The sequence below is a fragment of the Anticarsia gemmatalis genome, chromosome 7 (genome assembly GCF_050436995.1).
Source record: "Anticarsia gemmatalis isolate Benzon Research Colony breed Stoneville strain chromosome 7, ilAntGemm2 primary, whole genome shotgun sequence".
NCBI lineage: Eukaryota > Metazoa > Arthropoda > Insecta > Lepidoptera > Erebidae > Anticarsia > Anticarsia gemmatalis.
Genome location: NC_134751.1, coordinates 9,192,793 through 9,205,266, shown reverse-complemented (window position 1 = coordinate 9,205,266; position 12,474 = coordinate 9,192,793). Strand labels below are relative to the sequence as shown.

The 12,474-nt window shown below is 33.1% G+C and overlaps 1 protein-coding gene across 2 annotated transcripts in view; it reads left to right on the top strand.

The window, feature by feature from the left end:
- The window catches only part of LOC142973961 (synaptic vesicle glycoprotein 2C-like), a 91,878-nt gene that overhangs the window by 44,341 nt on the left and 35,063 nt on the right, over positions 1-12,474 (top strand). Inside the window, exon 1 of one of the 2 annotated variants that reach the window (XM_076115997.1) lies at positions 8,608-8,813. The exons of the other annotated variant lie outside the window; for it this stretch is intronic. Coding sequence (XP_075972112.1) covers positions 8,733-8,813 — 81 coding nt within the window. The 5' untranslated portion in view covers positions 8,608-8,732. Of the gene's footprint in view, positions 1-8,607; positions 8,814-12,474 lie in introns of those variants that run through there. 2 annotated transcript variants of the gene reach the window in all.

Sequence of the window (12,474 nt, the reverse complement as noted above, 5' to 3'; positions counted from 1 at the left end):
GCAGGCTTATGCAGGTGACTGTGATCTATTTGATACAGCTACTTTAATTGGTCGATATACATCTTTTCATATTCTAGATGAATCGCATTTGCCAATGTTCCTACCTAGTGGTACTAAAGCCGCTAATGAGTTGGCAGTCTTAAATCCATCACTCTTAACAATCTTAACCCCTTATATTTTTTGCAACATCCAAGTACAATTAGGCTCAAGCTGCGCCCAGCGCCGTTAATTCGATGGGGGACACAACACAATTCCGGCAGGTAAAAGTATTACCCCTAAACAATATTAGCTACGTGAGGGGAATGCCACAACGATTGACTTACAAGATACGTGGGTGATACTTCGGTGCTTTTACAAGGGAAACATGTTATGGGACTTAAAAATAAATGGATCACATTTCGATAAAAGTGAGCATTCTTAAACTTACAAGGATTTGCTACTTGTTTTTATTATTGGCCTAGAAAGTATCGTATTTTTCCGTGTGTTTATCCAATTGCTGACAGAATCATTATATTGTTAAAAATGTAGAGCTAAAGATAGTAATTGTCTAACGTTTAGTTAAATTATCTGCGTAATTTAATCATCAGTACAATCAGAAAAGAAAATATTTCATTACTGATAGTGATTTTTTGGGTATAGGTGTAGGACATTGACTTCACATTATTAAGAGATATATTATATATATATGGATATGGATGGTAAACAAACCAAATTATTTTAAAAAGGTTGCTTAGAATTTTTACTCACACGTTTCTTAACCTACATGTACTCGAAGTCACATTTTAATCATTATGTATGTGTAACAAAAATTCTAAGATAACATTCAAACAACTTGCGTCTAAGTTTAATCATTCAAACAATCACCATTTATTAGCAATATCAAGTAAACGTCTAACATCTAGACAACTTATTTAATAGACAAAAATATAATAGTGCTACATTTTAGGTCAATGGGTTACAATTACCGACAAATTATACAGGCATTAAACAATATAATCATATCGGGGTCGTTGACATACGCCACAATACATCGTAGAAACATTACACAGGGCCACCCTTTTAGCAAACAGTGGAAAACCTTCCGCGAAATTCATCGGCACTTAAAATCAAGAGGCATGAAGACTGCAAACACAAGCTCCTAATACGTGCCGTATCTTTGTCGGCAATAATCAAACCTAATTCGGGATTCACGGGCACATTCGACTGTTGTATGTATTGCGTTGCTGCTCGATATTTCGCATCACGCTCGCAATATGTGTCGCGAGGGTTAAGCTCCGCTCGCATTGTTGTGGTACGGATAGGGGTGTTTTCTTTAGACCGTTACACATTTATATGTGGACTTAAAATAGTTTATTTTTAAAAGATGCGTATCGCTTTTATTGTGTGTTATATTTAATTGATTTGAACAAAACATCATATGAAAAGACAGTACATCAAGTACCAACCTGTCAATAGTAAATATAAAATAAAAGATACTACAGAAAATAAGCAAACAATTAAAAAAATTGACGTCATGAATTCGGCGAAGCATAAACCAGAGAACAAAGAGCAATGGACCAAGATCCCAGAGCTGCCAGACCTACGTCATTTTAGCAAAGCTGAAACTTTGAGGATTGTTAGTATAAAGGGTCTGTTAAGAGGTATGCACATCCACTACCTTGAAAGCGGGGCCGTTTCTGAGGTAGCGCGGAGTGAAGGTGCGTAAAAAACGACCCAACCTACGTTATAGTAGCAAAGTTGGTTTTCAGAAATGTTATTAATGATATTATGTAGAATTAAAATTGACTATTGCCAGACCGTTTCCCGGGGCCATTACTTCTGCCAGACGCCTTAAATGTTATAAAAAAATGAGGTCAACTACGTCACAGTAGCAAGCCTAAATTTTATATATGTTATTAAAGGTACAATTTTAAGACCCCCTGTATGCGGACAGACCATTCCGCGGGGCCCTTCGTCCCCTAGACGCCATTAAACTTTCCCTATGAGTGCGAGAGTAAGAGCATTATTCATACGCATAAATGAAAAACAATTGAATTAAAAAAATAAAAATTGAAAAATTATTGAATACTAACTGACCCGCGCATCTTTGCTTGCGTCACTTAAGAGAAATAGGTCAAAATGTTACATAAACGGGTTATGTAACATTTTTCACTGGTACTCTGCTCCTATTGGTCGTAGCGTGATGATATATAGCTTATAGCTTTTCTCAATAAATAGGCTATCCAACAGTAAAATATTTTTTTATTCGCACCAGTAGTTCCTGAGATTAGCGCGTTCACACAAACAAACAAACTTCTCAGCTTTATAAAATTAGTATAGATTAAAAGTACTTGGAATGTTTAGGAAGATAAGTAACATTATTTTGGGAATTATTTTAGAAATAGATATGGTTTACACTATTCACAAAAATTATGAAAAAAAAATTGTAGTCATTCATCATCATCATCATTATCTGAGCTCTTACTTCCCTCATCAAATTGAATATTTAAATCATCGCCACCATCGTCTTCATTGTTACTTGAATTCTCTGTAAAAAAAATGTAGGTAATGATGTTGAAAACAGTTACAAGTAGGTATATTGAAATAATAAAATAATGAAATAAAATAATATAATATATAATATAATAATTGAAATAATGTTACTTATCTTCCTAAACATTCCAAGTACTTTTAATCTATACTAATTTTATAAAGCTGAGAAGTTTGTTTGTTTGTGTGAACGCGCTAATCTCAGGAACTACTGGTGCGAATAAAAAAATATTTTACTGTTGGATAGCCTATTTATTGAGAAAAGCTATAAGCTATATATCATCACGCTACGACCAATAGGAGCAGAGTACCAGTGAAAAATGTTACATAACCCGTTTATGTAACATTTCGACCTATTTCTCTTAAGTGACGCAAGCAAAGATGCGCGGGTCAGTTAGTATTCAATAATTTTTCAATTTTTATTTTTTTAATTCAATTGTTTTTCATTTATGCGTATGAATAATGCTCTTACTCTCGCACTCATAGGGAAAGTTTAATGGCGTCTAGGGGACGAAGGGCCCCGCGGAATGGTCTGTCCGCATACAGGGGGTCTTAAAATTGTACCTTTAATAACATATATAAAATTTAGGCTTGCTACTATGACGTAGTTGACCTCATTTTTTTATAACATTTAAGGCGTCTGGCAGAAGTAATGGCCCCGGGAAACGGTCTGGCAATAGTCAATTTTAATTCTACATAATATCATTAATAACATATCTGAAAACCAACTTTGCTACTATAACGTAGGTTGGGTCGTTTTTTACGCACCTTCACTCCGCGCTACCTCAGAAACGGCCCCGCTTTCAAGGTAGTGGATGTGCATACCTCTTAACAGACCCTTTATACTAACAATCCTCAAAGTTTCAGCTTTGCTAAAATGACGTAGGTCTGGCAGCTCTGGGATCTTACTCTACAATATTTAGGACGAAACAAAAGTGCGTCTATTGGCTAGACGTATTATTCTTATTTTCTGGAACGAACATTGATTCCTGGAACATCACAAAGAAGAGCAAAAATATGACACTGAAATCTAAAATAGATCGAGTGTGGTAGTGAGTACAAAGCCTAAAAGAACCTTGATCGAACCTCTTCGGGTGTCACAAGCTACATTGAATATCCGCCGCGCGTTTGGGTGCCTATTACGTGAAACGCACATCGATAGTGTTTCATGATCTCCTCTAGATATTTCACCGTGTCTCACACAGGAAAATAGTCGTAAATTCTACGTATCAGGGTGTGAGAAAAAATTGTATACATCGAGAGCGTAGGCGCTATTGAGTGGTTTTGAAGATAGGTGCCCCGGGAAATAGGGTGTCGCGCCTCCCGAATATATGACACGTATTTTCAACGAGATATAGAAATTGTTTCTAGGTAGTGCTTTTGCGTCTTCGTTGCTCCAGTTCTATCAATATTGTATTCGTGGGTTACACTTGATATATTTGGTAAAGAAAAGCAAATAATCTTTGATTAAACAATGCATAACATTGAACTTATCTCTGGCGTGCTTTTAAGGCAAACTCAACCTTCTCATTTAACATACTTGCATCTTTTCCCATAAATGATACTTCATTTACACTCGAGAACTCTAAGAAACTTTCCATTTACAAGAATAGTAACATCAAAAAAGAGACAATATTTAAACAGCTTTTGCAGTAGAAGCTATACACTTCGTACAGAAACACTTCACAAAGATTAAACTGAACATCAACTTTCAGCATTTCACCGTTACAAGACGTTGTATGCTCCTAGAATATCAGATGTAGTAACACTTTTGTTTCAAAGCCCGCGGTAGTCTTTATCAAGCTGTCAGCGTTATTCTTACGTGTGTACTATTTCAATATACAAGTGAAAAATGTTGAGACGTGCGAGTTTTGATCTGGAGTTTGTAAGGTGCTGGCACTGTGGGTACAATTGTTATTCCCTGGAGCATTCAATGGGAATACCCATTGTATTTCATTCATTCGAAATAAACAAGTAGAGTAGTATTAATACAAGTGGAATTTTAAAATTACTTGAGTAAGAGTATTAAATCGATTTCATGTTTCGACTGTCTTAATAAGTAATTCTAACTACTCCAGAACAATCGTCTGGCTAAACTTCTGATAATGCTTCATTTTTAAAGAAGTGTTCTGATTTATGATATTTAATTTCAATGTTAGATACATGTTATTGTAGAGTTCGTCACAGCAATAATTACAACAATTATCTAAAACTAAGAACACTTTAAATTAAACTACGTATATTATTACAATATCTTTCAAGTTTAATCCTACATCCGATATGATAATGTTTTATTCCGTCCTTCCTGTTTACAAAACAACAAATCAATCGGTAAAATTCCTATTAATCATAGAAAACTTGCAAGTCATTACGGACTGCAGATTTGTAACCTACTGTGTTATCGCGTAGTTTATCTAGTAAACAAATCTTTACTATGTAGTCGGTTAAATGGATTGAGAAGAGCTATTTTTAGACTAGATAATCCACGCGGCTTTACTCGCTTACAAAGTTTAATGCCCTGTTTAGCGTTTAAGAGGCTAATTATTAAAATTTAAAAAGAAGCGTTGAAATTAGTTTATTTTGACTCCTGGCCTCGAACTAGTTACACGATAAATTTCATCAAAAAGAGCCAGTAGTTTAGCAGTATTAGGGTACAAACAAACATACATAATTACGTGTTTACGAAATGGTTAACAGGTATGCCTTGATGCATTAGGTCCTCGCGGAAGACCAGTACCATGTATGAAAACGTTTAAATAAATAAATATTAGAATAGAAGATCGGCAAACTTTCACACTTAGAATTTTGATATGGAAGTTTGGATTGTATAGATAAAGAGGAATACGAAATATTGGTGTATTAACCCCGTGTTAATGTAAACCGGTATGTGTTTGTTTTCATGGAATGTTTGCGTTGTTAAGTAAAATGTCTAGTCATGGCCGCGAGTAGTCGCAACGACTATACGATGTTGATATTCTCGTATTAGATGGGATTTGCGCAGTAAACTAACAGTTTATTTACAATTTATAATAATACATTTGCTCACGACTCCACCCACGTACTTTAGTACCGTAGCGTCTTTTGGGAAATATCGCTGTGCCAACAGCGTAACTGATAAACAGTATTTTTTTCATTTATAATAAACAAATATAATAAATATATATTTTATTAATTCTTCCACCTTTTGATCCTACATGCCTGTTGGGTATACGTGAATGTGTAGGAAGAGACGTCTAGAAATACACCCACTTTGAAATTATTGAAAGACTTAAGCAGCACTTTGCTTGACTCGGGAATTGAGTTCCAGATCTTATGATTGACAGTCTTTTACTTATGTATAGGATTTGGAATATTACCAAAAACGTCTGCTTTTCTAAGATAAAGAAACTGCCTTATCTCATCACCAAGGGTCTAACAAGTTAACAACCACTCATATTTTATCAACTTGTATCAATACATTAAATATAATCATTTATCTCAAGTATTACTAGTCCTCATCTTTGTTGCACACTTGCACAGCATCATTTGAAATGAAACAGCAAAGTACAGTCAGCAACAAAAAATACTGTATAACTGTTTAATTTATAAGATCAATTAGTATTTCTTATTAGCAGTCTGGAGTTTAGTAGTGTTCCCGGTATATAACAAAAGGTTCAGCTCCTTTACTTCATTTTATTTAACATCGTTAATGGTGAACGCGGGAGTTTTTGATACACCCACGGCTACAACAGGCTTGATATTATGTATAAATGTATTAATGTAATTAAGTAGAAATATTTGTTTTAGGGTTCTCAATTGTAACAAATTTACATACAAATAATTCAAAAGAATACATACTAATTAAGAATAGAAAACAAAGGCTCTTGTAAAACATTGTTGACTGGAGTCAGCGTGAAATATGTATACAATGTTTAATTTTCAATCATAGTATACTTTATTGTATTAAAATATACATGAAGTTATTCATTAATCGTCAAATAAATTTGTATACTGCAGCAAGTTAACAATTTCCATAGATAATGAAATGCTTTTGAAAATATGACAGCATACCTATGCATATTATTGACGCTGACTGTACATAAAGGATCATGATACATCTGCTCATTACATCATCACACAATTGCATATACTCATAAATGGAATGTCCAGGTATAATCACGATGCATCCATCGAGATAGAGGAAATACTTGTATCTATGTTTCTGTTTTATATTATTAATATGCATGTTTGTTATTTTCCTATAATATTACTATTGCGTTAGGTAACTGCTTGGAAAAGTTGACAGATAGATTGATGAAGATAGACATAAAGTCCTACAACTTATTAGCGAACATTATGTGAAAGGGTCGCGGTGGGCAAATTTAGGATTTAGAACATCAATGGAAATACATAGAATTCTTAATAAAAATCTTGACAAATTGTTCTTACTAGGGCTCTCTATGAAGTTGTCGGACTATAAAAGATACTGTTACTTTGTCTTTGCTATTCGACTGTCGAGCAAAAGCCTTACCCGATCCCACTCATCTTCAACTAATATTACCGTGGTCTAGGATGTTCTAGTGCCTCATCAGGATGATTGTAAATTAATTGTGTTATAGGTATCGGAAGCCCCTTACTACAATAATAATGTGTTTTTCTGTAGAAATCATTAAGCATTCATCACACGTATTTTCCCTGAGTTGCCTACAAGCAATAAGGGAAAATGTCTAGATTAAAGTCTACTACTAACAGCAAGTCATTATATGAAATGCATCGTAAAATTAAGATTTCAAATGTCAATTGTGCTTAAAAATTATTTAATGATTAAACATAATAATTTGTAGTCAATACTTACAACGAATCAATGCAAGCAATTTTCGCGTAACTTCTACCGTAATTAACAAATATTAATTAAAAAACCGCTTGCCAAATTCACGACCATCTGATAGTGGTAAGCTAATTAAATACCATTTGGAGAAATGTTCTATGATAAGAGGACCGTTATCTTTCTTATCTTAAATGTCACTGTCTAAATTATTTGCTGATTCAATTTTCTTCTCGATGGGAGGTAAAATTCAAGGAAGGCGTAATCGGTTTTGTATCAAACAGTCAGGAAAGGTCACATTCTGTAAAAGCTGTAATAATAATCTAATGGTCTTCGAAAATTCAATAAAATGTCTGTTTACACAAAGAAGGAATGATTCGTTATTTTGTCACCTGTATTTTATATCAGATCAGACCAGCGTGTTTAAAAATAAAGTAAAGATTACTCTAAATGTCTAATTGTATTACTTACATAAAAGTAAAAGTCGGTAGCATAAGAGCAACCATCGGTTTTGTTTAACATTTTAATAGATTTGTAAGAGTCATCAGATAGGAAGTTGGTGGCAGACTAGAAAAGTACCGAATGTTTCATCATAATTCAGTACTACAAACGAAGAAACACACCCTTTACTTTCCCTCATTAGTCAGGGGAAGATGACTACAGTCGTTTTTCACATTATACAGTGTGTTCAAATGATTACCATATTGAAAAGAACTTCCGTGCAAACATTACATCAGAAACTTACATCATTTTGTAGAAAGCTAGTAGATAATCAACATACTAGTAGAAGGCACAATCAGGAGTCTTTTATAAAAATATTAGAATCCAATGTTAGTAGAAAAACATAGGTTGCAATTAATTTTGATAGTCCTATCTAGTACCTTTTGGAAACCCATTGTCTGGTTTCTGATATTGTGTTTTAAACGTAAATAATTGCAGTCATTTGCTACTACTAAATCCAAATCTAATTTAAATCTGAATGATGATTTCTGTGTAATCTATAAAATAAATAGTTAGCTGATTCACGAATCCTTGAAAACGGCAAACCCAAACAATTTAAAAACAAAAAACTAAATTGCCTATCAACATCACAAACACCGTAACGAGACAAAACAAAGTATTATCATTAGCATCTAAAAGATTGCACACATTGTCAGTGTGTATGCAAGAGTAATGCACTGATTGAGTGAACCAGACGCACGCACACAAATGTATAAAAACCAATAAATGAATTGATAAAAATAATGGTGTATATTGGACAAGTCTAACTGGTCTAGTACGCACGCCGCCGTGAAAAGCTCGCGATCTTTGTAGCCACAGTCGCTTGATAAACGCGAACGCGGTTACGTTCAAAACGTGGTTTACCTACCTTTGTAAATTGTGAGTGAAAACTAAAACTATGTTGGGTGTGTTTGATTGTTTCGTGCTATTTGGGAGATCGAGGCCCGATCCTACACCTAAGGGCATTTATATACGGGAGGTAAGCTATTTTTGCAAATAATAGATGTAAGAGTAAAAGAAAGTTAGTGTATATTTTTTGCGGGTAGTAAGCGAAAAGAGAAAATGTGAGAGTTTAAGTCTATAAAAATTTAATAGTGAGACGGTAGACCCTGAGAATTATAGTAAAGGAAAAAGTATAGAAATGGTTCACAAATATTTTGGATTTTTTTATAAAATGAAAAGTGTAGTAAAAAAATAATAAGTGACCATAAAAAATTTGCTTAAAATAAGCAACAATGAAATAAAACTAACATTGCTTTTAATAATTTGGACCTAAGTGAGTTTACCTAGTATGAATTCTAATATATTTTAGAGATTAAAGCTGCGCGAAAATCTTCTATGAAAAGCTCTGCTTAGAAACCGATACTGATAGCGAACCTCTCGGTCGCGTAGCTTGACAGATTATTTTAAATTTCTATTCATTGCTTACATTATTTTAAATGATTTTGATTTATTTGTTACTTCTTATGAAATCAACATGGTTTGAGCTAAACTTACTAACTTACGGTATCTATACATTGGAGACCACATAAAGGATTGTTCTGTTTCTGGTTATTAAATATATAAAAATGAGGTGCTTATTCAAGGAACTTTGTGGCTTCGCGGGATTATCTTTGTGAGCGTCTTCATGAAGTCAGAAATCTGCATGTTTAAATACATACACTGGGATATGTTGCTTAAAAGTGTTTAAATAATCCCAAAACAACGGAAAATCGTGTTGAAATTTATTTTCCCAAAATGCACATTTTGAATAGGTATGAATGGACGCTTTTATTATTTTTTTTATATTTATATTATGCAGTGGTATTTAGAAATGTTGACATTTTATTCGAATTATGCAAAGATGTCAGACACTTCAGAAAACTAATATTAGTGCACTTAATTGCTTTTTTGCAAGAGCATTGCACTACAAGGTCATATATTAACCACTTGTTTAAATCTTATCATTTACTAAATCCGTTTCACGCCAAGCCTTATTAAGTTATTGTTTAAAGGGTAACCAAACAGATATGGTCAACGAACTCAGTGTTAAAATCCTCTTGAAATAAAATGATTAAAGACTAATTAAAGACTTGCATCTTGTCCTCTTTAAACTAGTTACTAAATATAGTTTAGAAAAAAAAATATTTAGAGAACACTTTATGTTTGTGTCACGTTACGCTTGGCATCCCTACATAAGCTTGCATGTATACTGCCTGAAACTATACTTTGGCATTGCCAATACATAGAACTAATATTATTATTTCCGTACACATATATAATGCACCATCAAAATTAATTAATGATTCAACGTCTCCCTGATAGTGAAGTCTAAAACCGTTTTTTTATAGTTCATAGATAACTTTACTAACACATTTTACAAAAGAAAGTTAATAGCTTTGCTAAGAACATGAATCAATAAAATTATATAACTTTTGTAGCATTTTGTTGCAACTATTTTCCTTATAATATGAGTGGTATCTAATACAAGTATACAACTCGTTGGGCATATTCTTAAACATAAAACTACTAGGTATATTCTAGGAGAAAAAACGCAGAACAAAAATGCAGCCGGAATGCAAACCAATTATTGACACTATGATTTCCAGTTCCATTGCTTATTTAGTTTTATTATTATGCTAGAAAATTCCACGTGGCATATTACTAAATTGTATTAAAACATTGATTCAATAGTGATTTGCTAAATTTGTCATAGCATTTTGGAACCATTCAATGCTTTGAGATCCCGTAGACGCTCATTAAAAAAACGCAAGTCATTGTAACGTCCGCGAAACAAGCCTACGAGAATAGAAGCGTAGATTCGCGGATGAAGCCGGTTTGTCGTAGCGCTGTATACCTCTAGTTTTCTTAAGTTTGTGAATTCATATCGAAAAATTGTGTAAGTTTTGCATAAAGTTGAGGCAATTAATGTATTGGGCACTTGGTAGTATTCAAACTGGGCGTTTCTAAGCTTTGAAGAGAACCTTTATATTTAAGTAGATTCCAGCACTTATCCACTGATGCTGGCAGTCGTTTGAAAATTAGTTAATTAAATAAATTAGGTATATCTATTTGCTTTTTTGAAGTATCTGTAAATAATTTAAGATGAAGTTAACTAGGTATTCAAATGACGTATTGAAAATGCATTTATCTTCTCAAAACTCACAATATTCATGTTCTTATTACTTAAAAATAATAAATTTACAATCGCACACGACTGTTAATATGTTAGTCACCAGACTTTGAAGGACTTAATAACGGATTGAGCAAAAAATTATTATTTTTCGTCGGCTATAAATAGCTCTTCTAAAATTATCTTAATGAGTGAATCCGTTCAGGTACCCAGTACCTCAGGTTATGTTGGTATGGTGCATTTTTAAATAATTTGTTATTTCAATTATAAGTATTGGAATCTTTCGACTGGACATACTATTATGGTTCATTAGTTTTATGGTTGCCTTTCTATAATAATGGCTGCGAGACCTGAGAAGAGGTAAACGAGATATTATTTTAATTATATTAAGAAAAGTTTCTTCAAATATATAAATGGGCTGTAGATTTAGTTAATTCATTCATATCCAAAAGAAATGGATTATTAAAAATAGATTCAGTGGCTTTCAACGAATTTTTCTTTCGAGTTCATAGACCTTTTAATTGTAACAGATTTTTTCGAATAACACAATCTATAAATAAAGTTTGTCGTATTTCAGTTTTATAGTAGTAGGTATAGACAGAGATCGATTAAGTTTTATCGCTTCATAGTAATAAATCCGTGCAATATGCAAGTCATCGTCTACATCAACATTAATAAGAGTATTAACTACTGTTTATATTGCACCTGTACTATATAAGTACTTATTACATAGTGTTTACCAATAAAGACACTCGCATGGCCGGTTTCCACACCTCTGGATAAGTAGCAGTTAACGTAACAAGTAGAATTTTATAATATTTTTTTATATTTACCTAATAATTGGATACGTATTTGTATACACGTACGTTATCTCTCTTGTCTTTATGATGAACTAATCAGAAATATTTTTAAATGATGAATGCGATTGTTTAAAAACAGCCAAAACCAAATAACTAAATAATACTTAACATTGAAGCTAACGACAACAATAAGAATTATATCAACCTAAATGAATCATTTAAGTCAAATAATGACACATATATTTATTAAAATCTCTATTTGATTAGAAAAGTAGTTGCAACAGGAATCAAAAATGATTTGAAAGAAACATCCTAGACAGTGCAGTAAAATTGAAATAAAACCAGTTTTTGTTTAAACTACCGTACCGCATTCAAATCTTTACCTATTCCCTCAGGAAAAAATGTTGTTAGACAACTAGCATACTTTTAAATCGAATACTTATGACAGAATCCAGACGTATTTCAGTTGACAATTACAGCCATTATGCTGTACATTGTTTTCTCCCTTAGATGATAGTGATTAACACGTTACATCAAAACAGCAATGCACTGAATAGTGACCATCGATTTGACGTATGCTAGTTGTCAACTGAGATAAGCCCGCAGGTGGGGCAATCAATTCCAATTATAGAGATGGAATGTTTTCAAACAAGTTTAGTGAACGAACAGAATGATTCAGCATATTCTCAACAGCCTTGAGTCTTCTTAGACACATTTTACTACGATTT